Source organism: Diceros bicornis, chromosome 15 (assembly GCF_020826845.1).
Source record: "Diceros bicornis minor isolate mBicDic1 chromosome 15, mDicBic1.mat.cur, whole genome shotgun sequence".
NCBI classification, from domain to species: Eukaryota; Metazoa; Chordata; class Mammalia; order Perissodactyla; family Rhinocerotidae; genus Diceros; species Diceros bicornis.
The window spans coordinates 15818583-15845284 of NC_080754.1; the positions used below are offsets into that span (position 1 = coordinate 15818583).

At 36.1% G+C, this 26702-nt stretch overlaps 1 protein-coding gene across 4 annotated transcripts in view; it reads right to left on the reverse strand.

The window, feature by feature from the left end:
• Window positions 1-26702, reverse strand: part of SPICE1 (spindle and centriole associated protein 1) — a 53956-nt gene that overhangs the window by 22654 nt on the left and 4600 nt on the right. For 3 of the 4 annotated variants that reach the window (XM_058555801.1, XM_058555799.1, XM_058555802.1), the window contains exons 2-8: window positions 23242-23340; window positions 20492-20539; window positions 16306-16449; window positions 11746-11848; window positions 10843-10949; window positions 8260-8375; window positions 243-385 (exon numbers count right to left, since the gene is read on the reverse strand). In XM_058555801.1, the coding sequence (XP_058411784.1) occupies window positions 243-385; window positions 8260-8375; window positions 10843-10949; window positions 11746-11848; window positions 16306-16449; window positions 20492-20539; window positions 23242-23340 (760 nt within the window). The remainder of the gene's footprint in view (window positions 1-242; window positions 386-8259; window positions 8376-10842; window positions 10950-11745; window positions 11849-16305; window positions 16450-20491; window positions 20540-23241; window positions 23341-26702) is intronic. The other variant, XM_058555803.1, reaches the window with a different exon arrangement.

Sequence of the window (26702 nt, forward strand, 5' to 3'; positions counted from 1 at the left end):
GACAGAGAAAACTGTATTGTGGTTACCAGGGGCAATGGGGGTGGGAGGTGGGCACAAGGGGTGAAGGGAGTCATATATATGGTGATGGACAAACACAAATGTACAACCCAAAATTTCACAATGTTAAAAACTATTAAAATATCAATTAAAAAAATAAATTAAAAAAAAATTAGGGTGTTTAAGAAAGAACATAATAAAGCAAGCTACTACTCTGTGAGAAATAATACAGCATCAGAACAAACCTTTTTGTTCCCCTAGTGGAGGGGCAGATGATGGGGTTCCTGGAGGGGTTGTTATTTGTGACTGTGTTGTTATTTTCTGCGGAATATCAGCCCACAGTTTATTAATTAACTCAGAATTATCTTCCTTTAGTTGGTGGAGAAACCTATAAATTGTGTGACAACAAGCTATATTAGAATTAATGTGCTTTCATTTAAACTGTTCAAGTGCTTACCTGTTTGATTGGAAGGAATTTTTAATAATTCATAATCAAAGAAAAAATATGTTTTGCTTTAACTTATAAGACAGACAGCTAAAATGCCAGTCTCTTAGTAATAGAAGGAATCATTCCATCTCCCTCCCAGTTTCCCAGCCATGTTGGCTCCTAAAGCAGGAGGGTTTTGCCCTTTCTGAAGTTCTGTGGTGTGGGCTCCATCCTCCTCTCTCTTTCTCTAGAGAAAGGACATGGCTTGGTCCCTTCTGGTTTCTCTCCCCCTGAGCCTATCCTCAGAGCCCAGCCTCTGCTCACCACTGAAGCCAAGTGACTGGAACACGCTCTGCCCCTGTGTGTCGGGAGCAGAGAGACGGAGTGAGAAGAGCTGCAGCATAGGGCGTTAGAGAACTAAGCCTTTTGCTGTAACCATCTTTATCACTGATAAAGCTGATATTTTAATCTTCAAAATTGTCTGATTGCTTTGTCTATTTCTTAATTTCACTGAGACTTAACAGAGGTAGGGAGTCAAAAAGTGGAAACAACCCAAATGTCCACCAGCTGATGAATGGATAAGTAAAATGTATAATACACATGGTACTATAAAATAATATGACAAAGTCGACATCCAAAATATCAATCACATCAATAAATATTACAATCTTCACCAATTAAAAGAAAAAGATTTTCAAATTGGCCAACAAGGCAAGACCCAACTCTATGTTGAATACAAGAGACACATCTAGTATAAAATAATTAAGAAAGGCTCTGAGGGGTCGGCCCCATGGTACAGTGGTTAGGTTCGCATGTTCTGCTTTGGCAGCCTGGGGTTCACCAGTTCGGATCCTGGGTGCAGACCTACTCACCACTCATCAACCCATGCTGAGATGGCGTCCCACATAGAAGAGCTACAACTCTACAACGATGATACACAACTATGTACTGGGGCTTTGGGAAGAAAAAAAGGAAAAAAAAAAGAGGAAGATTGGCAACAGATGTTAGCGCAGGGCCAATCTTCCTGAAAAAAAAAAGGCTCTGAATAAAAGGATGAGCAAAGATGAACAAGACGATTAGAAATGAGAAGAAAGCAGAGCTTTCATTCCTGATATCAAACAAAGTGGAACTGAAGCCAAAAGGCATTAAATGTGACGAAGGACGCTTTATAATGCTAAAAGCCATAATTCACAATGAGGACATAATACTTATGGATCTCCATGTACCAAAATACACAACAGTCACCTTCATAAGGATGGAGGTATTTGACTCCAAATAGAAATAAATATACTGAAACAGCAAATGCAAAGAAAAATAGATAGAAACACACTAATAGTAAGAGACTTTAATAGACTACTCTCATTACAAGATAGTGGCAAAAAATAACTAAGGATACAGAAGAAGTAAACAACAATCGATGAAGTAGATCTTACGGATATACACATAGAATTTTATACCTTGTTAATAGAGAATATACCTTCTTCTCAAGCACAAACACGGAACATTCACAAAAATCTGATTGTATATTAGGCCACAAAGAAAACATCATTAAGTTCCACAAGTAGAAATATCGCAAACCACACTCTGAGCACAATGTAATAAAACTAGAAATAACAAAACAAAAAACAAAGAGGATTTTCTATCTGGAAACTTAAAAAAAAAAACCTTCTATTAAATAATTCTTAGGTAAAAGAGAAAATACAAAATGAAATTACCTAATTTCTAAAAAACAAAACATTACATGTTGAAATGTATGGTACACATTTAAAGCAGTAATCTGAGGAAAACTGAGAACCTTAAACATGTTTATCAATTAAAAATGAAAGAATGAAAATAAATGTATTAAATTCCCAAATCAAAAAGCTAGAAAAAACAAAGTAAACCAAAAGAAAGCACAAGGAAGGAAATATGGCAAAAATTGATGAGGAAGAAATCAGAAAAATAGTAGTTCTAATTAATAAGTCAAAATCTAGGTTCTTTGAAAATTTAACAAAATAGACAAACCACTAGCCAACCTAATTTTAAAACGGGGGGGAGGACCACAAGAAATGATGAGGGGGAGACAAGCACTGAAAGACAAGACACTTTTTAGAAGTATAGAGATCACTTGTACACCTCTATGGAAATATACTGATAAACCTAGATGAAATGGATAATTTCCTAAAAACATATAATTTACCGAAATTGCCCTGAGTAGAAATAGAAAGCTTAAACAATCCAAACTCCATAGAAGAAATAAAGTTATTGTGGCACTTCCCCCACAAAAAAGCACCAGGCTCAAATAGTTTCACAGGGGAATTCTATCAAACCTTCGAAGACTAGACGGTCCCAATACTACACAAATTGTTCTAGGACTTAATTAGAAAACCTTCCAAATGCTTCTTACAAAATCAAGTGTAACACTGTTACCTCAATCTGATATATTATATTTAAAAAATTATAGACAATATCACATAAATATTAATGCAAGAATACTAAATAAAATATTAACAAACAACATTCAACACCACAATAATGAAAATAATACACCATGGCCAAGTGGAATTTATTTCAGGAATGAAAGGATAGTTCAGTATTAGGAAATCCATAATATAATGCACCATATTAATAGATCTAAGCAGGAAACTCACATGATTATCTCTATAGAATTTGAAAAGTCTTTGACAAAATTCAATACTCATTTCTGATAAAAATAAACACCCAAGAAAATAGGGATTGAAAGATACTTCCTTAGCATTATTTAAAAAAAAATTAAAAAAGACCTCAGTACTGAAGTCAGCACCTTACTTAAGAGGAAACAATCGAGTCATTTTCACAGATCAGGAATAACACAAGGATGCCCACTCTTTCCACTATTATTTAACACTGTCTTATAGGTACTACAATTTACAAAAGAAACCAACTAGAGGTAATAAGACTTAGAAAACAAATAAAACTATGTCTATTTGCAGAAGACATGATAGAACACCTGGAAAATTCTAGAAAATCAATGCTAAAACTAACTCAACCAAGATTCAATAAGGTAGCAGGATATCAATAACACACAAATCATTAGCTTTCATAAAGACAAACAACTAGTTAGAAGGTATAATGAAAGAGAAAACCCCACATAAAAGAGTAACAAAAAAACATAAAATACTTAGGAATAAATTTAACAGAAATGAGCAAAACCTATATGAGGAAAACATTAAAATACTCTTTAAAAACAAAAAAGTAGACTTTAACAAATGGAAAACCATACTTTGTTCTTGGATAGTAAAACTCAACATAATAAAGATGTCAGTTCTCTCTAGTTAATTTATTAATGTAACAAAAATACTAATAAGCTTTTCTTTGAAGCTAGATAAGTTGATACTAAAGTTCATATGGAAAAATAAACATGTAAGAATCATTAAGAAAACTGAAGAAAAAAGGCTATGAAAGAAGTCTATTAAAACACTATAAACTCTCTCTAATTAAAACAATGTTGTATTGGAGCACGACTAGAGAAACAAGGCCAGTGGACTAGAATAGAAAGTCCAGAAATAGATCCAAGTACACCTGGTAACTTACATACACAGGCAGCACCTCAAATCAGTGGAGCAAGGGCAACCTTTTTAATAAGTGGTGTTGGGGCAATTGAACAGCCACTTAGGAAAAGATACAAATTGGATCCTACCTCGTACTCTAAATGGATCATAGAACTAAATATAAAAAATAAAACCACACAAGTAATAAAAGAAAACATGAGGGGCTGGCCCCGTGGCGTAGAGGTTAAGTGCGCACGCTCCGCTGCTGGCGACCCCAGTTCGGATCCCAGGTGCACACCGACGCACTGCTTGTCAGGCCATGCTGTGGCGGTGTCCCACATACAGTGGAGGAAGATGGGCACGGATGTTAGCTCAGGGCCAGTCTTCCTCAGCAAAAAGAGGAGGATTGGCATGGATGTTAGCTCAGGGCTGATCTTCCTCACAAAAAAAAAAAAAAAGAAGAAGAAGAAAACATGAGTGAATTCCTCTAAAACTAGTTTTAGGAAAGAATTTGAGAGTGTGATTCAAGACCTACATGCACAAAAATGAATGATTCAAACTATATAATGGATTCAAACTACACATTTTTTTTAAATCTTTTGCTTGGTAAAAAAGGCCATAGTAAATTGAAAAGACAACAAACTGGGAGAAAATATAACATATTACACAGATAAAAGACTGATATCCTTAATATGTACAGAACACTCAAAAATTAAGAAAAAAAGGACTAAAACCCTAAAAAAATGGATAAAAGACATGAACAGACAATTCATTGTAATGTCCCTTAAATATATGAAAAGATTTTCAATTTCACTCAGACGAGAAATGCAAAGTAAAACTATACTGAGATAACATTTCTCACCTATGAAATCAGCAAAAATAAAAGTCTGACAACATACTCTGGTGCAGGCAATCTCATATATTGCCAGCAGGAGTGAAAAATATTACGACCTTCATAAAGGAGAATTCGTCCATTTTTAAACAAAATTACATAGCATTCACCTTTCAACTCAAAAATCCTACTTCTGGCAATTTATCCTAAATACAAAATACATACTTCCAATAATACAAAATACATACGTGCAGGTTATTCACTGTAGCATTTTTGTAACTGAAAAATATTGGAAACAACTTAAATGCTCATATATACGGTGTTGGGAAAACTGGATAAACAGGTGCAAAAGAATGAAATTGGACCCCTATCTTACACCATTCACAAAAATTAACTCAAACTAGATTAAAGACTTAAACATAAGACCTGAAATGTAAAACTCCTAGAAGAAAATATAGGGGAAAAGCTCCTTGACAGTAGTCTTGGAAACAATTTTTTGGATCTGACAACAAAAGCACAAGCAACAAAAGCAAAAATAAGTAAGTGGGACTACATCAAACTAAAAAGCTTCTGCACAGCAAAAGAAATGGTGAACAAAATGAAAAAACAACCTATGGAATGGGAGAAAATATTTGCAAATCATATATCTGATGAGGGGTTAATACCCAAAATATATAAAGAACTCATACAACTCAATAGCAAAAAACAATCCAATAAAAAAATGGGCAGAAGAACTGAACATTTTTCCAATGAAGACATGCAAATAAATAGCCAACAGGTTCATGAAAAGCTGCTCAACATCACCAATCATCAGGGAAATACAAATCAAAACCACAACGAAATATCACCTCATACTTGTTAGAACGACTGTCATCAAAAAGAGAAGAGATAAATGCTAGCGAGGATGTGGAGAAAAGGGAACACTTGTGCACTGTTGATAGGAATGCAAATTTGGTGCAGCCAGTATGGAAAACAGTGTGGAGGTTCCTCAAAAAATTAAAAATAGAACTACCATATGATCCAACAATCTCCCTTCTGGGTATATATCCAAAGGAAATGAAAACAGGATCTCAAAGAGATATCTATGCTCCCATGTTCATGGCAGCATTATTTATTTATTTATTTATTTTGCGGGGGGGGGGGGGGGACATGAGTTTTTTGTTTTTGTTTTTTTTTAATTTTTTGTTTATTGCAGTAACATTGGTTTATAACATTGTATAAATTTCAGGTGTACATCATTATACTTCTATTTCTGCATAGATGACATCATGTTCACCACCCAAATACTAATTACAACCCATCACCACACACATGTGCCGAATTATCCCTTTCACCCTCCTCCCTCCCCCCTTCCCCTCTGGTAACCACCAACCCAATCTCTGTCCCTATGTGTTTGTTTATTGTTGTTATTATCTACTACTTAATGAAGGAAGTCATATGGTATTTGACCTTCTCCCTCTGACTTATTTCACTTTGCATAATACCCTCAATGCCCATCCATGTTGTCACAAATGGCTGGATTTCATCGTTTCTTATGGCTGAGTAGTATTCCATTGTGTATATATACCACATCTTCTTTATCCATTCGTCCCCTGATGGGCACTTAGGTTTCTTCCAAGTCTTGGCTATCGTGAATAACGCTGCAATGAACACAGGGGTGCATGTATCTTTATGCATTGGTGTTTTCAAGTTCTTTGGATAAATACCCAGCAGTGGAATAGCTGGATCATATGGTAGTTCTATCCTTAATTTTTTGAGGAATCTCCATACTGTTTTCCATAGTGGCTGCACCAGTTTGCACTCCCACCAGCAGTGTATGAGACTTCCCTTCTCTCCACATCATCTCCAACACATGTTGTTTCCTATCTTGTTAATTATAGCCATTCTGACGGGCGTGAGGTGATATCTCATTGTAGTTTTGATTTGCATTTCCCTGATAGTTAGTGATGTTGAACATCTTTTCATGTGTCTGTTGGCCATCTGTATATCTTCTTTGGAGAAATGTCTGTTCAGGTCTTTTGCCCATTTTTTAATTGGGTTGTTAGTTTTTTTGTTGTTGAGATGCATGAGTTCTTTATATATTTTGGAGATTCACCCCTTATCAGATGTATGGTTTGCAAATATCTTCTCCCAATTGTTAGGTTGTCTTTTCGTTTTGTTGATGGTTTCCTTTGTTGTGCAGAAGGTTTTTAGTTTGATGTAGTCCCATTTGTTTATTTTTTCTATTGTTTCTCTTGCCCCGTCAGACATGGTGCTTGAAAATATGTTGCTAAGACCGAGGTCAAAGAGCGTACTGCCTGTTTTCTTCTAGAAGTTTCATAGTTTTAGGTCTTACATTCAAGTCTTTAATCCATTTCGAGTTAATTTTTGTGTATGGTGTAAGGTAAGGGTCTACTTTCATTTTTTTGCATGTGGCTATCCAGTTTTTCCAACACCATTTGTTGAAGAGACTTTCTTTTCTCCATTGTATGTTCTTGGCTCCTTTGTCAAAGACTAGCTGTCCATAGATGTGTGGGTTTATTTCTGGGCTTTCGATTCTATTCCATTGATCTGTGTGTCTGTTTTTGCATGGCAGCATTATTCACAATAGCCAAAATATGGAAACAACCTAAGTGTCTGTCAACAGATGAATGGATAAAGAAGATGTGGTACATATATATACAATGGGATATTATTCAGCCATGAGAAAGAAGGAAATCCTGCCATCTGTACAACATGGATGACCCTTGAGGGAATTATGATAAGTAAAATAAAGAAAGATAAATATTGTGTAATATCACTTATATGTGGAATCTAAAAAAAGCCAAAACTCACAGACAGAGAGAGTAGAGTGGTGGTTACCAGGGGAGGGGGAATGGGGGAAATAGGGAGATGGTAAAAGGGTACAAACTTCCAGCTATAACATGAACAACTTCATGCTGCACATCATGTACAGCACGGTGATTATAGCTAATATTATTGTATTATATACTTGAAAGTTGCTATGTGAGTAGATCTTAAATGTTCTCACCACAAAAAAGAAATGGTAGGGGCCACCCTGGTGGCGAAGTGGTTAAGTTTGCGTGCTCCGCTTCGGTGGCCCAGCGTTCACCAGCTCGGATCCCAGGCGCCCACCAATGCACCGCTTGTCAAGCCATGCTGTGGCGGGGTCACATATAAAGAAGGGGAAGATGGGCACGGAGGCGAGCCCAGGGCCAATCTTCCTCAGCGAAAAAGAAGAGGATTGGCAACAGATGTTAGCTCAGGGCTAATCTTCCTCACATTAAAAAAAAAAAGAAAGAAACGGTAATTAAGTGGTGTGATGGAAATTTTCGCTACCACTATGGTGGTAATCATTTTGCAACATACAAGTGTATCAAATCAACACATTGTACACCTTAAACTTACACAATATTCTATGTCAATTGTATCTCAATAAAGCTGGAAAAAAACAAGAAAAAGAAATCCTTGCACAAAAGGGAAGCATTGTAGATATTTATGCCATATATACATACCTGTCTGTATTCATGTTAGACTGAGAGTCGACAGAGTTATCCAACTCATTCTCGCTTTCTTCTGACTGGCTGTTAACAGTTCCTTCTTCTTCATCATTATCCACTTCATTAAGAGCCTTTCTCAAAACAGCAATAAAAATAACAACACAAGTGTATATATACACTCATCCCTGCTTTCTTTTTTTCATAACAGAAGAGAGTTCTCTCCTGCTAAGGATCCACATGTGCCCTAGAACCCACACCCTCTTATCTCCTCCTCCATCAATTGCCCCTTCTCACTTCACCATCTTCAACCTCTCTCTCTGAACTGGCCACAGCTCATCCGCATTCAAACGTGAACAAGTCTCTCCCATCTTATCCTGACCCTATATCCGCCTCAAGCTACTATTCATCTTCTCTCTTTTGCCACCAAACTTCTTGAAAGAGCTGTCCCCCACTTCTCATTCACCACCTATGCCCTGCAACTTTGCTTCTGCCCTACCATTCCACTTAAACTGCTCTCTACAAGACCAACATCAACATCCTTGTTCCTAAGTCAAATGGATACTTCTCAGTCTTTGTCTTCCTTTACTTCTCTGACTCATTAATGACCCCTCATTTCTTTGCTTCAAAATCTTCTTGATACACTTTCCCTTTTCACTTCCAATGATACTATATTTTCTTGGTTTTTCTTCTATTCTTCCGGCCATTCCTTCCCAATCTCCTTTGTTGGTTCTTCTTTTTCCACTCTTCCTTTATATCTGATATGACTGATGGTCCTCCCTTTGGACCTTTTCTCCTCGCCCTTTTCTCCATCTGACTCACTTTCTGAATGATTGTATCTAATTCCAAAATCTGCAATTATGAGTTAAATGCTGTTAACTTCCAAATCTCTGTCTTCACCCAGATCTCTCTTGAGCCCTAAACATTTATATCCAACTGCCTAAAAGATATCCCTAGTAGAACATTCTACACACATATACTCAACATGTCCAAAACTTATCATTTTCCTAAGCCTCTCCTATCTTTCTTCCAGAAACCTTGTTCTTGCCATATTACCTAAGACCACGAACAACATCACCATCTACTCAGATGCTCAAGCCAGCAAACTGGGAATTATCTTTCTTTCTCATCCATCATATCCAATCAGCCACCCAATCTTGTCAATTCTACCCCTGTTTAATCTCTCAAATCTGTCCCTCTTCCCCTTTACCCCCTTCCCTACTGCCACTGGTTTGGGTCAGGTCTTCACCACTTCTCACTAAGATTCCAACCTAAGTTTTCTAACCCAATCTTCTCACCAGTCTTGTCCCTCCCCATTCCATTTTCCACATTACGGTCGATTTCATCAGGACTCTGCTCTTAAAATTCCTTAGCGGCTCTACTCTCATCTTCTGGTTCCTTAGCCCTTTGCAACCTAGCTCCTCCCTGTATCTCTAATCTCAGCTATTGCCACTTCCCACATCCCCATGAGAGAGACCATGATTATCTGAAAGCTAACATTTTAATAAGTGCTAAAACATAAATGGTTTTTGGCTAGGGATGTGGCTAATGGGTTTTGGCTACTTAAAATATGTGTAACATTCTACTTAATTGCCTTTGTAAGTAGAAAAGAGTATACTTATCATGTTTTTTATGATCCTGGACCATCTAACTCCCTAGGATCATCCCTCTAATTGATGATCTCCTTCCTTCATAGAAGATAAAAATAACTTAAGAAATTCCATTAAAGAAGTACTGAGTCCTAGTCATTCATAAAAAGTTGTTTTATTTTAGTATTAAATTCTTCATGGGCTCTTATAAAATGTTTCCTATCTCAAAACTCTAAATATATTGATTAATTAAGAGTTCCAATTAGGTTAGGATACAGTTAATGTTTTACTACTATAATATAATTTTCCTGTGTAACAGTTAATAAATTCCAAATTTCCTGGGTAGCTACTTTTTAACCATACTAATACATTAGAAGGGACTAACACTTAACGAAGAACTATTATCTGGTATTATGAGAGGCACTTTGCATAACCTATCTTGGCTGATCCTCACAACAACTGTAGCAGGAATATTCTATTCCCATGTAACAAAAAACAAAAACACTCTGAGCCAACTCAGACACCTTAAGAAATCAACTCAAGATCAAATAGCTAGTAAGTAGCAGAACATGAACGCAGATCCACCTGACTCCAAAGTGGGAAGTTGAAAGACTTCCTGTTGTTTCCATATTGGCAGATGGCAGCACAGTCTTATGCAGCCAGGCAGCGTAGATTGAATGCCATCTCTAATGCTAACTAGCTATGTGTGTAATCTTGGATAAGTCACTTAATTTTTCTGAGCCTCAGTTTTCTTCATCTGCTGAATGGGGATAATAACAGTACCTACCTCCTAGGTAAGCACCCAATAAATGTCAGCTATCATTATCCAGTCCTATCTTGTTTAGTAAAATATGACTCACAGAAAGTGCAATATGCCTGAGTGAGAACAATTCCAGCAGCCACAACTTGGTATTTGTCGATATTTAAGCTTCTGAAATGTCTACCACAATGCCTACATCAACTTAAACTTAATTTCAGCATGAGCATCATGGCTGTGAGCAGAGCACATTACCTGAGGCTCCACAGCAGATTCACTAAGGATGGCCTGGGTGACAGGGTCCTGATTTACCACGATGGGACCTTGAGAGGAATTGGGAGCCACTGTTACATTAGGAAACGCTGTGGAAGGAAGACAAGTCATGATGATTTTGTTTCATTTAATTAAATTGACTTCACAAGCACTATACACTACCATAGATTTGTATCATCATATGAAAATCTTAAATAATAATAATAGCAACTCACACTTATATACTGCTTACTATATGCCAGGGGCTATTCTAAATGCTTTTATATATATTAAATCATTTTATCCTCACAAAAGCCTATGCGGTTGTTCCTATTATTATTTTACAGATCAGTAAACTGAAACTCAGAGACACAAAGCAACTGGCCCAGAGGCACACCAAGTGGCCACGCCAGGATTCAAACCTTAAACTAAAAACTAATGATCTGTTTTTAGGGATTAAGATAAACCATGAATTATAAACACATTAAAGTGAGTAATGCTGTGTATCTGACAAGAGGCAAAGTTCCTTTTAGAGAGAGAGTGAAGTTGCTTTAGGTTTGGAATTACATATAAACACAGATACTTTAATTATATGGTAATTTAATAATAAACTGAAAATTAAGTCATATTTTAAATTATAAAATCTTATACATTTCACCATAAAATATTTTAGTAAATAATAACAATTTACCTTTCCTTAGCTGAGCAATTTGTAATAGTATTCTAAGCGAAAAGCAAACAAATTATAATGAATCTATGCCTCACAACTTTTGTATGTTATCTACTCTAGAATATTTGAAATATAAATAATATGATGCCAGAAAAAAGATTTTAAATTCTTCCCAATAGCCAGTTGTGAGCTATGGTTAATAAAAAAAAAGCTTTTGTTTGAATTGAATACTTTACCTGTGCGCCTACGAGGAAAATCAACAAACAGGTCTTTTGCTGCAGCCATCAAATGATCAGATTTTTCCAATACATCCTGCATCTGGTATTGATCAGAAAGAATCTAGACACGTGTTAATGATAAATATTATTATTCAGAAAAAATATATGTACTTATCAAATCACAAAGGAAAAGCCCATACAAAGGCACAGAGCATAAAAATAACCATAGGTCACTATCTTCCTAAGATCCTTCAGTGGCAATATCTTTAAACACCAGGAGATGGGGCTGTTACAATAATCAGTGGATTTCAAATGCTTGGCTGCAATCCAAAGGAATCTATTATTAAATTGCGACCCAGTACACACACAGATGTAAACGTAAATGTAAATATATAACAAAATAAAAGTTTTACTTAACCTTACTCCTTGACAACCACTCTGATATTTTCCTTTTAGTTTCTGTTCTATTTTTTTAAACAATGGTTGCAACCCACTAACTTGATTTCACAATCCATTAACAAGTTGTGATCCACAGTTTGAAAAACATTTTTAAAGATAGGAATCTCCAAGCCATAAACTGAGAGGTGTTTCAACCACTAAAGTGATTTCATAATCCACAAATGGGTTATGACCCATAACTTAAAAAACATGATGTCAGATATGAGTTTGGGGGCATTAAACAAAAAACTGATGCTTCTGCCTTTACAAACAAGTTGGGTTTTTATCCTGGAGAGATGAGAACTCAAAATATACCATTATAGTAGTGCCTCTGATTATGCACTTTCAACTTAGGAACTTTCATAATTACAATCGAGGATGCACAGGCTAGCGTAAAGGGAGGTCAACTTGACCCACCACCACCAGATGGCATTCCGAAGTTGAAAGGAGTCCCCAAACTGGAAACTGCTCAGTTTCTGAAACTGACTCAAATCAATCAATAAAACATCTGGTAACAAATGCTCTTTACCAGAATTTCTCGAGACCGTGGAAACAAGTATAAAATATGACCTCATTTATTGTTTTAGGGCACTGAGAAAAATAACAAGAGTCACATTCTGACTTTTTCCCTTCTTTCCCTGCTATGGCCAAGCAAGTTCGCGGACTCCTTCAGTAAGAATAAAGTCCTGAATTTGTTCCTTCCACAAAGAGTAAGCTTTGGAATGGTAGAAGGCAAAGAGCACATTTGGAGCCAGAAGACTGGCATCCTCAGCCCAGTCAAGAGATACCAAGCAAAATCCATCCTCTTTAACCTTAGTTTCCTGATGTGTAAATGAAGATACGACCACCTCCCCAATCCCACAGGAGTGTTATAATGATGTGAATACAATGAAAACCTGTATACCACTCTATAGATATTTGAGAATGTTGTCACAACTTAAATTATAATTTAGATAGAACCAAATTTCTATCCCTGATTAGCCATCTTGCAAGTACATGCAATTAGAGTTTAGAAAAGAGAGTACATGGAGCATTATAATCTATCACATGCTAAAAAAATTACATAAAGAACATTTCCTAACAGCAGTTTTTTAAAAGTTTACTATTAAAAAAAAAAAGCATTGACCTCCTATGAAAATAGATATAATTGACAGAAGCAGATTGTGGAGGAATAATTTTATCATCTCAAGACCTGATATTAATTCTAATGAAGTCTCCAGTAAAGCTGTTGCCCTCTGCTAGTCTCTGCCCAGACTCTTGGGGCAGATGGTTTAAGTGGCCAAAGATTAGTGCATTGGCTTTCCTTTGCTCTTTCTAGATTTCTTTATCACCTCTCTGATAAAACTCATCCTCTTGATAGTAAACCAACCTTTGCATATTACTTCCCCAGGTGGGTTTGCAGAGCACAAAGCTAAACTCATGGGTAGTGGTACACATATTGGATTTCCAAAGGATCAGTCAAAGTCCCTTCAAAAACATTATCAGAAACTTCTCATCCTAGCACTTTTGTTCTCTGGAAAGAACAACCAGATGAGGGGGCCGGCCCCGTGGCCGAGTGGTTAAAGTTCCACGTGCTCCACTTCAGTGGCCCGGGTTTGCGGGTTCAGATCCCAGGCACAGACCTACTCCACTGATCAGCCATGCTGTGAAGAAATCCCACGTACAAAACAGAGGCAGACTGGCACAGATGTTAGCTCAGGGCGAATATTCCTCACCAAAAAAAAAGAAAAAAAGAAAGAAAGAAAAAAACCAGATGGAATTGGAAAATTACAAAGAGACTTGGGAAGTTTCATACTTTTGGAATTTATAAAATCTTTATCAAAACCTCCTCTCTCTGATTTGGATTTGGACCCTTATTTGCTTTTCCCATGGCACAGGTGTGTCATATGGCAAATGAAATCTAAGATGATGCAGGCCAAAAAGAGTTTTTCTCTTCATTTATGTTAATCTAGGAGCCCAGCTCTGGGGGGATGGGTCCTGGTAGCTCTAATACATAATGATAAAGCCTAGGTGGATATGCCCAAGGAGACTTCTCCTTTGGTCCCACCACATCCCTTAACAGAGACGTTACAAATTTAGCAACATTGAAATAAGAGATGTGCATATTCTTTGACTCAGCAATTCTACTTTTAAGAATTTATCCTACAAATTTACATGTACTGAAAAACATCTTCAAGGATGTTCATTACATTATTTGTAGTGATAAGGCAGGAAACAATTTGTGGGTAGCACACACCACTACTTATCCACCAATATCCTTTCTTTCCATTTTCCCTTTAATAGCAGAACTCCCAAGTTTCAGCCAAGTACATAGCTAGATTCCCAATCATCCTTGCAGGTGAGAATGTTCAAGAGATGAATTTCTGGACAATGGCATATAAGCCAGAACTTCTGGGTGGTACGTAAAAGGAGTAGCATGCCTTCTCTTTCCCACTTCATGCTGGCTGGGATACAGCTGAAGGAGGCTGGGCAGCCATTCTGTACTCAGAGATGGAAGCCCTGTAATGAAGGACCACAGAGCTCCTACCAACTACCATTTGCCTCTGAACTGTTTCACAAGAAAGGAATAGATTTCTGTTTTGTTTAAACCACTATAATCTGGGGTCTTTTTTTTTCCCAGAAGCTTAAACATACTCTAATACATGTCCTAAATGTCCACCAATAAAGCAGTGGATAAATAAGTTGGGGTACAACTGTACAGTACATGGCCATTAAAAAAGAAATGGTAGATTTCTAAATCCTGACATGGAATAACCTCCAAGATATATTGTTAAATGGAAATACATGAATCCCACTAACAGCTGAGATTCTCAACCTTGGCAACACAATAAAATTATATAGGAACTGTCTAAAAACATATCTAAGGAGGGCCACATCCCAGGTCCACTAAATCAGAATAGCTGGGTGTAGATATATGTGGGTCCAGACACATTTATTTTTCAATGGAAGTTCTCATCTCTGACTGATTCTAATGCACAGTTAGGGTTGAGAAACACTACTCTAGAGCCTGAGGAAGCAGAATCACAGGAGGAAGGCATCCTCTTCACCACTGTTCTTTCAGCCCCTGCTCCCACCACATCTCTTACCTGTGTAAGAAATGCAGGACATGAGCAGGAGCCACTCGGGAGGGAAAACAAAAGCCTGGAGTCACCTCAAAGGGGCTGCCTTTTCTCCTGGCCAGATCTGTGTTCTCAGGCCTTTCACTGAGAATTACCACGTGACATTTAAATGTACATAACTTGGCCAAGATTACAAAGATACTTATCTGTAAAGAACCATTTTCTCTCATTCTACTGTTCTTAAAAGCTCATGTAAACATTTATTTGGGAGATATAATTCTTCCTGATGATACATAAGATCAAGACTTTGTATTTCACTAAGAAACCCAATGAATTTCTCAAAAAAAAAAGGGGGGTGATTTAAAGCCGCAGTGAAAGGTCACCCAGACAGCCAAGCGCCACGAGCTGCAACACTGAACAGCAAGCAACACTGCAGACAACGCATATTTCTTTTACAATGATTTCAGCCCAAATAAAAGAAGGGGTTTTTTTTGCTGCAGTTTCCTCTTATTTCCCATATTGTTTATTCCTACACATCTGATTACTTATCCAAATACCCTACATCTGGCAAAAGATTAAGCCAAAGGCAAACAGCTTACTAACTAACTAACTTGTTGGACAAGCACACAAGATTTTTTTTTTGCAAAGTAATCTAACAGCATGGCTGTTGAACTGAGAAAAATAATTATAGCAGCTTAAGTATATATAAGGCACTAATTATGTGTCAAGGACTGGGCTAGTCACTTCATTATATCAGTGAAATCTCGTAACAATACAATCAGGTAAGTAGTGTCATTCTCATTTAAAAGATGAGAAAATTCAAGCTGAAAAGTTAATAATTAATTTAAGCTCACATAGCTAATAAGTTGTGGAGCAGGAATCCAAACCACCAAACTAGATTCTAATTGTCACATGGACAATACGTGGACCACTGCTTTTTTTGTGGTCCACATATAGATCATTGTGTAAGGACGCAGTAATTACTACAGTCTCTCCAATGTGAATCAAATTTGGGGGAAAAGAAAGAAACTATTTCTCTCTTCCTCTCTTTCTGACTACAGATAATGCAGGGTAGCATTACCTCCTTCATGAGAGATAATCTCCTTTTCTCAAGATCAGAAATTTCTGGTTTCTGTTTCTTCCATTTTCTCTTCAAGGCTTTTTCTTGGAGTTCCCAGTGTACTAATGCTCTATTCTTCGATTTGTGTATTTCATGGCGACGTACCTATACAGAAAAAAAAATACAAAAGAATGTTTCAGGAGCAAAGAACTTGCCTATTCTGATGGGGGGACCACCTAACCTAGTTCATCTTTTTTTATTTTTTCTGGTTGAACATATGTATTTTTATATATATTCACAGCCAAAATTTTCACAGTCTCCTAAATTTTCAAAAATGATTTTTCAAAAAGTATCTAAAACTAGTAGACCTAGCTAAAAGACAAAATGAAAAGAATATTAATTTCTACTTCCTTCATATAAGACTATCCAATAAACTAGCGTTTTTCAAACTACAGTTTAGGACACACTTAATGGGTGGTAAAATAGTGGGTCAAAACCAACATTTTTTAAATAAATAGAATATAGAAAAAAGTAAGAGTATATGGCACATAATAAAGTTAAGAATTCTTGTGTTAAATTTTCAGTTACATATGTGTATACGTGTACAATTACATACACACACACACACACACACACAAACACACACAGACTGAGCACAATGTAAAAGGCACAAAACCCACTGAGTCACCTTTGGCGAGACACACCCATTTCATAATACTCATTTCACTACCAAGAACTAACAATGCAGTGTTTTTCTGGCCCTGTAATGGCTGCCTGTCGAAGTGGGTCACTGGAGATGCAGAACTCCAGGGAAGTGGAACTCCTGAAGCAGAAGCAGAGATAGGAGCCACAGCTTAAGACTTAGAGGGAGGAGCTCACTGAGGGGGCTCAAGAATAACAGCAGAAGTTGGCTTTACAAGAATTCTAGTATTCAGAACTATGAATATGAACAAAACCTGTATGTCATCTGATAAAATGTACTTCTGAGTTTTCACCACATAAGTAAAAAATCAGTCTATTAAAAGACTAACAACCAAATAAGGATTCCGATTCACAAAAAACAAATGAGAATGACATTTTTGAGACAATTCGGGAATTATGAATACGGACTGGAAATCAGGTGATACCAAAAACTTATTGTTACTTTCGTTAGGTGTGAGAATGGCATCGTGGTTATATAAGAAAATGTCTACATTTTTTAAAACACTAACTGAATATGTAGGCACAAAATGACATGTTCTCTGGGATTTGCTTTAAAATGCTTCAGCAAAAAAGAAAAGGGTATGATAAATGAAACAACTATGGCAAAATTTTCATAACTATCATATCTGGGTGAACAGTATATGAGAGTTCTTTATACTGTTGTCTCTACTCTCACGTTGAGTTTGAAATTATCAACGTACAAAAAGAGAAATCAGTTTAAGATGCAAAGCATTCATTTAGGATCAAAGAATTATAATTCTGGGAGCACAGATTCAGGTAGAAACCCAAATAGGGCCCCAATTACAGGAGAGGGGCTTAGGGTTTTTATGGGAAAAAGGGAGGATATGAGGTGAGTTGTATTAAAGAAGAGTTCGTTGGTGCTAGATGAGGTAAGGCTAGGTTTGTACTTCATAGATTGGCCTGAGGTTCAATCATCAGGCAAAGGGCTAGTCTTGTACTTCATTGATTGATTAGCAATCCAGTCATCAGCAAAGTCCACTTCCATCAGTTCTTACAGACAGGATATTCTTGTCCTTACTGACTTCTTGGAATGTTGGTGGTTTGGTCCAGTTTGGAAGATAAAGAAAACAACACGTGCAAGGAAATTCCTCTGAAATGGCTGCTCTGGCTCTATTTTAATACGGCTCCCCTCATGTCATTTTTCACAAAATTTTTCATAATAAAAAAAATTTTTAAGTCAGTTGGGCATCATCATTATCCTCAACAAACATTTAAGGAGTACCTACTAGGATAAAGATTCCTAGGCCCACAAAGACGTGTAAGATACGGTCTCTATCCATATCTCATGGATATAAGATATGGTCCCTCAAAAGCATTAATAATCTGCCCAGAGATTGGGCATACACATATAAAGATAAATGATATGCATTAGATGGCATATCCTCAATGCCTTATGTAGGTAGTACAACAGCTCAGAGGAGATAGCAACTGTTGGGCAGCTTCAAAGGTAGGACTTTAAACTTAAACAAAGCTATAATAATCAAGAGAGTGTGGTACTGGTATAAGGTCAGACACATAGATCAATGAAATAGAATTGAGAGTCCAAACTAAACCCTTATCTTTATGGACAACTGATTTTCAACAAGGGTGCCAAGTCAATTCAATGGGGAAAAAACAGTCTTTTTAACAAATGGTGCTTTAACAACTGGATATCCACTTTCAAAAGAATTAAGTTGAACCCCTACCTCACACCATATACAAAAATTAATTCAAATTGATCAAAGACCTAAACATAAGAGCTAAAACTATAAATGTCTTAGAAGAAAACATAAAAATAAATCTTTGTGAATCTTGGGTTAGACAATGGTTTCTTAGATGTGACACTAAAACCACAGATGACAAAAGAAACAATAGATAAATTAGACTTTATCAAAGTTTAAAACTTTTGTGCTTCAAAGAATACCATCAAGAAAGTGAAAAGACAACAAATAGAATGAAAGAAATTATTTGCAAATCATATACCTGATAAGGAACTTGTAGCCAGAATATGTAAAGAACTCTTACAACTCAACAATAAAAACACAAATAATCCAATTTTATTTTTATTTTATTTTTTTACGTCCTTCCCTTCATCAAACCCAGTCCACAGCAGTTACATGTTTCCTCTCCCAATTTTAAAATGACTAAAGGATTTGAATAGACATTTCTCCAAAGCAGATACTAGAAATGGCCAATAAGCATATGAAAGGATGCTCAACATCATTAGTCATTAAGGAAATGCAAATCAAAACAATGAGATTCCACTTTACACGACCTAGGAGAACTAAAATAAAAAAGATGACAATAGCAAGTGTTGACAAAGGATGTGGAGAAATTGGAACCCTCATACATGCTGGTGAGAATGTAAATGGTGCAGCCACTTTGGAAAATAGTTTGGCAGTTCCTCAGAAAGGTAAATATAGAGATAACATATGACTCAGCAATTCTACTTCCAGGTACATACCCAAGAGAACTAAGAACATATGTTCACACAAAAATTTGTGCATGAATTTCACAGCAGCATTATCCACAATAGTCAAAAAGTAAAAACAATCCAATGTCCAACAACTGATAAATGGATAAATAAAACATGGTATATCCATACAACAGAATAGTATTTGGCAATAATAAGGAATGAAGTACTGATACATACTATAACACAGATGAACTTCAAAAACATTATGCTAAGAGAAAGAAGCTAGAAAGGACAAAAGGACACATATTGTATCCATTTATATGGACTACCCAGAATAGGCAAATCCATAGAGACATAAAGTAGATTAGTTGTCGCCAAGGATTGGGAAGACGGGGGCATAGGAAGTGACTGTTAATTGGTATTGAGTTTCTTTTTGGAGGAGATAAAAATGTTCTAAACTTAGAAAGTGATGATGGTTGTATAACTCTGTGAACAGACTAAAAACCAATGAATTATACACTTTAAAAGGGTGGATTTCATGGTATGTGAATTATATCTCAATAAAGCTGTTTCATAAAGAAAAACCTATAGTAGAAACTTTTTAAAAAAGTAAGACTTGAACTAGGATAAAGAAGCAAAGTAAGATTTGAAGAGGAGGTAGGGAAACTGTTTCAAGCAAGGAAAAGAGCATGAATTGGGGAGCAAATGTGAAAATATATATGGCATGTTCAAGGAATAAATTACCACATTGACTAGACCAGTATGTTTGTACAGGGAAGTGATAGTAAATAATGCTGGAGATATCTACAGATAGGAAAAGACAAGAGACGTGTACAGGGCCATACTGGACTAGAGAGATTTAAACTGTAAACCAGATCCATCTAATGAAATTCTAATATACATTAATTGATATTCCTAGGTAAAATCAGAAAGTCCAGAAGATATGTTTTTTGATTTTTATCCAGACATAAGCAAGATTAAATATAACTGAACAACTTTCAGGAAGTGCCTCTGGTTTCTATTCTAAAGGTTAGTACCCAAATAACAAATAAAACATTAACAAATCTTATCTTCTAATATCAAACTTACCAGGTCTTCAGGAGTTGCCCGATGAACTGTTAGGTCATTCACAGTGTTCTGCAAAAAAGATGAACTTTCTTTAAAAAAAGGTTTCTTACAAAATGTTAGTATGTACTGGATTTTTTAAAATAGGATTTCAATGTTCGTTCACTTTCTTTGGGTTATTTTCTTATAGGAAAAATTCTGTTTAGATTAGGTTAGAAAACTATTTAAAATCAGTTTTAGTTTATTTTTGATGAATTGATTTCCCTTTTTTTCAAAAGCATTCTTTCATTGGTTTAAGCCTTCTGTACCTTTTTTCTCCCACATGTCAGATGGGTCTCGTAGTTAAACGACTATGTATCAAGCATGCTACCCTCCAAGAAACCTTTCTTTGAAGAGGTAAGGGGTTTGATCAGCACATTTTAGAAAGATAAAATTGCTATTTTAAATTGAAATAAAATTATTTATTTTATATTTTTACATAATATATAAAATACATGTATTTATTTAAATTAAAATAAAATGTTAGTTTTATTATTCAAACTTCTTACTATATTTTTTTCACATTCTTCAGAAAGTTATGTCATGCCTATGAAGATATTGTTGGTTTGTGTATATTTAGGCATGAGTATGCACTGGATTTTAACGGCTGAAAACAGATTCAAAATTCTGGGACCAAAAAGACTTTCTTACCAGGAACCAGTATTCCCAATTTAAATATTAATATGGATTACTTTTAGGTGTCTTGTAGAAAATAACAGACCATATTTAGATGTCTTACAGAAAATAAGAACTAACCTCAGCAAGCAGGCATACATTATATTAAAATAATGAATACAACAGAGTAGTATATAATTCAAAATGAGAAAGTTTAAAGTTGTAGTTTTCAAACTACGTTCCATGGAATGAGGTACCTCTAGAGATTCCTAAAAGAGAAACTGTGATCACTATGGAGAGGTTCAATTTGTGCCCAAGCAAACACCTTAAGCATAGAAGCTACCATAGTGAGAGATGAAGTTTGAGGGCACTGTACAATTTCATAAAATGTAAAAATAGTCACTTAAGTAAAAAGGCACTAAACCAGTATGGCAGAGCTACCGCATTACACAACCAGGAGGCACCATTAATATCCTAGGCCACGCAAACAGTACCCCTTGGGATTGTGCAGCACACAGCCTGCACAGCTCTAAGCAGCAGCCCTGCGATTTGGCCCTTTCAAAACGACCTCAGCCATTCTGTTACAGATTTGGTACGGTGGGGACAAACAGAGTTTTACTTCTAAGAGAAATATAGAGAATTGAGTCTTGTGAAATAGCTTCTGATGTATTTAAAGACTTAACTTTTTGGCCATAGTCTATATTTAGATGTAGGCTTTTCTATACCAAAGCTATTATTCCTTTCACATTAATTTAGAAAAGTATAAGATACAACTATAAGATCATGAGAATTGTTCTTAATAATCATAATAAAATTCAGGCATATAAACAAGTGATATGCTTGGAACTAGTTCTCATGGGAGAAGATATAATCTCAATAAAACTGCTATTGCTTAAAACTATTTTCTTTTGAAATTGCCTTTAAATCTAATTTACAGGCCATTTCAGAAAACATCTCACTATTTTTATCAAAACAGTGTTATTCAGTTTGATCTCTCCTCCCTCGTTTACCGTTCATTCCAAATGACTTATAACTACTTTCAAGCTCAGTCTATCTTCAAAAATGAAAGATTTTTCCAGCGCTGGAGATAATAAAAAGTAAATGAGGAAGGTTCCACATGCAATTTCAAATGATGGGTTTCAATTATGTTTTCAGCAATAGCAGCATATCAGAATAAATATTGAACTTTCCAAAGTAACCACTGTGAAGGGGACAATACTTATGTCATCAAGTGCGTTTTTTTCCTTTTAATCAGTTTCATTAACTTAGAATCACACCTTTATAATATTTTATAGCCAATCAGATGGCAACGAAGCAATCTAAACACAGAGAACTCCCCCTGTCCCACTTCCAAAGGCCATCAGTTTGCCCAGGATATCTAGCTCGAGTGGCTGGCCACAACCCAGAAGGTTCCAAATCTAAAGGAGTCACTGAGATCCAAACTAGTCCCTGACTAGTCACTCTCCACAATAGAAAGTAAAGACCCTTAAGGTCTCATGGGCCAAACAAAAGCACCAGGATGCAAAAGATCAAAATCCCCTCAGTAATACCAAGTAGTATTCAGGGTGGGAGCCAGGGACCCCATGTCCCAGGGATTTGAGACTTGTCCTATATCTTAAGAGAACTTTCATACTGAGACTGACCAGCCTCTGGAGGTGAGCAACAAACAATTCGAGGGGTAAGAGAGCAAAGATCACCCCCTTTTTCAGCCAAAAATGCCACTCACGTAATTATGGCATCGCTGGTTGCTATGGGCAAATCTAAAAACAGTACCAAAAAAATTTAGACTTCAGTGACACAGATTAGCTAGAGTTCCCTTCAAGCAGTGAGTTCTCAATGTGGAAGTGGGGGCCCTTTTTAAAAAACACACTCCCCACTCTCTAAGATTCCAATTCTTCAAAGGAGGTAGAGCTTACAGCCTCAACATGTTTATTCTCAAAAACTTCCCAAAGGCTTCCGCTCTTCCCTCACAGACCTAGGATATCACATGCCGAGAAACCCACTCCACCCTATACACGCTGAGCCCCACTCAGAGCACCGTGCTGAGTGACCAGGGCCACGTCATCACATCTGTTCCTCCAGAGTAACGTTACATCGTTTATTCTCCCACCGAGACTCACATCCCATTCTTGCTTCACTGGCGTTTTCTTCTTCTTTACTTTCAGGGTTTTCCTTCCTCCTCCCCGGGGACCATAACGGTTCACTCTGACAAATGACATCTAGGAATAATCATCATATAAAATTTTTCAAAATAAAAGAAAAAGTAATAATTAAGCATCACCAGACGGGGACAAAGACATCTGGGAAAATGCATTTTAAAACGCCAGAAGAAAAACATAAGCATAATGAAAGGAACAGCCTACCAAAATACTTGGTTCTTTCACTACACAATTAATAGAAAGTTGATACTGATAACTATGATAAAAGAGGTTTCAAGTCAATAACATATGTATATTTGCTTAATAAAGAATGGTAGGAATGCAGAAATTATGACCTAAAGCAGAGGGCTGGGACAGTAGTCATAAGCTTTGTCTTCGGTTACATGAATTCACAATTAGTAGAGAAAATGTCAGTCACATGCTAACAATGTGAATACAAGAGGAGAAGGGCAAAGAGAGCTGGGTTCTTTTTTAAGCACTCTAACACTCAAAATCACTACCAGATACATACATATGTGCTTACCTTAAAATAAAGGAACTAAATTTTAGAGAACAAATGAGTTATGATGTCATTTCTAGTATATCTTTCACATAGTACTAAATGGGGGTGATTACTGACACCAAAGTAGAATTTGGAAATTGCCAACGTTTGCTTGGCATTCAAAACAGTAATGCAAAGGATACTGAACTAAACATTATACAAAATTAGAAAAAGGTTCACAGTCCGTGCACACTAGGATTTTACAATACACATGTACAACTTCTAAAAGCAACACATCTACATGACTCCTATTCCAGAACTTCTTTACACACCTAAATAATTATGGAACTTTCCAGTTGACCTCCTTACCCCAAATTATCCTAAAACAAAGACTCTAGTATTTTTCTTAAGTACATTTTAAAGAAAATCACTTAGTCTACTGTAATAAAAACACCGAAATGCAAGTATTTTTAAGAGCTTGCCCTCAATCCTCTTTGCTCTCTGTCCTATCTCACTCTTATTAATCACATTCACTCTTTAACCATGGTATCTAATTTCACGATTTGCAACCCAGCAAAGGAGATAAATCACATACAAATTAGAGAATAACATTTAAGTTTCATTATGGTGATGGTGATGATGACGACAGGGGTGGCAGTGGTGATGACAGCAACAGCTAACAAATATTGAGTGCTTTCTACAAGCCAGGTCCTGTTCTAAGCTCTTCCCACAAATTATCTTCTTGAATCCTCACAATCATCCCATGAAGTATTTACTATTACTTATTTTAAAGATGAGAAAACTAAGAGACAAACAGTTAACCAACTGTGAAGGTCATACAGCAAGTGCCAGAGTCATAAATACCATTAAAAAAGATACGGAATGGAATAGAACACAGAATTGAAAACAAACCCTTACATTTATGGTCAGTTTGATATTTAACAAGAGTGCAAAGAAACAATTCATGGCGAAAAAACAGTCTTTTCAATAAATGGTGCTGGGACAACTGGACATCCATATGAAAAAGAAGGAAGTAGGACCCCTACCTCACAACATATATAAAAATTAACTTAAAATGACTCACAGACGTAAATGTAAGAGGTAAAAGTACAAAACTCCTAAAAGTGTACATCTTGATAAACCCTGGATTAAGCAATGGTTTCTTAGATATATCTGACACTAAAAGCACAAGCAATCAAAGAAAAAATAAACTGGACTCCATCAAAATTAAAAACTTTCGTGCTTAAAAGATACCATCAAGACAGTGAAAAGACAACCAAAAGAATGCGATAAAATATTTGCAAATCATATATCTGATAAGGAACTTGTATCCAGAACATATAAAGAACTCTTACAACTCAGCAATAAAAACAAATAACCTAATTTTAAAATGGCTAAGGGATTTGAATAGACATTTCTCCAAACAAGATACTAAAAATGGCAATAAACTTGTGAAAAGATGTTCAATACCATTAGCCAGTAGGGCAATGAAAATCAAAACCACAGGAAGATACCACCTCACACCCACTAGGATGGTTATAATCCAAAAGATGGAAATAACAGGCAAGGCAAGAATGTGGAGAAACTGGAATCCTCATATATTGCCAGTGGAAGTAGAAAATAGAGTAGCCACTTTGGAAAACAGTTTGGGAGTTCCTGAAAAAGTTAAACATAGTTACCATATGACCCAGCAATTCTAGTCCTAGGTATATACCCAAAAGAATTAAAAACACATATTCACACAAAAACTTGTAGGCGAATGTTCATAGCAGGATTATCCTTTACAGACAAGATGTGGAAACATCCCAAATGTCCACCAACTGATGAAGGGATAAATAAAATATGGTGTATCCATACATTGTCATATTATCTGGCAATAAAAAGGAATGAAGTACATCAGTACTACAACATGGATAAACTATGAAAATATTATGCTAAGAGAAAGAAGCCAGACACCAAGGGCCATATATTGTATGATTCCACTTATATGAAACGTCTAGGATAGGCAAATCCATAGAGACATAAAGTAAGTTAGTGGTTGGTAGGGTCTCAAGAAGGGAGAGAATGGAGAGTGACTACTAATGGGCATGGGGTTTCCTTTTGGGGTGATGAAAATGTTCTGGAATTAGATAGTGGTGATGGTTGCACAACCTCTGAACTGTACACTTTAAAGGCGTAAATTTTATGGTATGTGAGTTATATCTCAATAAAGCTGTTATTAAAAAAAGATATGGAAAAAATATAACAGTTGTTCAAAAAGAGGGTTTCTATTGTATTTTACTCTTTAACCACTTAGATCTCTGCAGAAACAAAGGAGAATCATAAAATGTGAGTAAATCTATATGATGAATTATGCATCCATTAAAATTATATTAAGAAGAATGCTTGACGACAGGAAAATAAATAGAAAGTTAAGTGTAAAAAGCGGAATACAGAACTGCATATTAGTGTATTCTCAATGATGTTAATATACATACATTATTAATAAAGCACTTATCCGTGCTAAGCACTTCCCATTTAATCCCACAACCCTATGAGGCATATACTGTCTTGAGAGACAATATAGCACAGTGAATGAAAGTACAGTCTGAAACCAGACTGCCTGGGTTCACATCCCAGCTCCTTCACTAACTGTAAAATGTAACTAATTAAATATATAAGGTACTTGAGAATCCCTGCCTAGCACATACTAAGTTCTATTTAAGAGTTAATGATGATGTTAGCGACAACAACAATTAACCTTCTTTCCCAAATGAGAAAAATGGGGCTTAGAAAGATTAAGTATACTGCTCAAAGTCACACCAATAAGGGACAGAGTTGGCAGCTGACATTCAAAACCAGGTCTGACCAACTAATTGCAATGCAACTTCTGGAAAACCATGCCAGAATTGAGTTATTTCTGATTGGTTCTATATATTCCAAACTTTCTACAATGAACCCA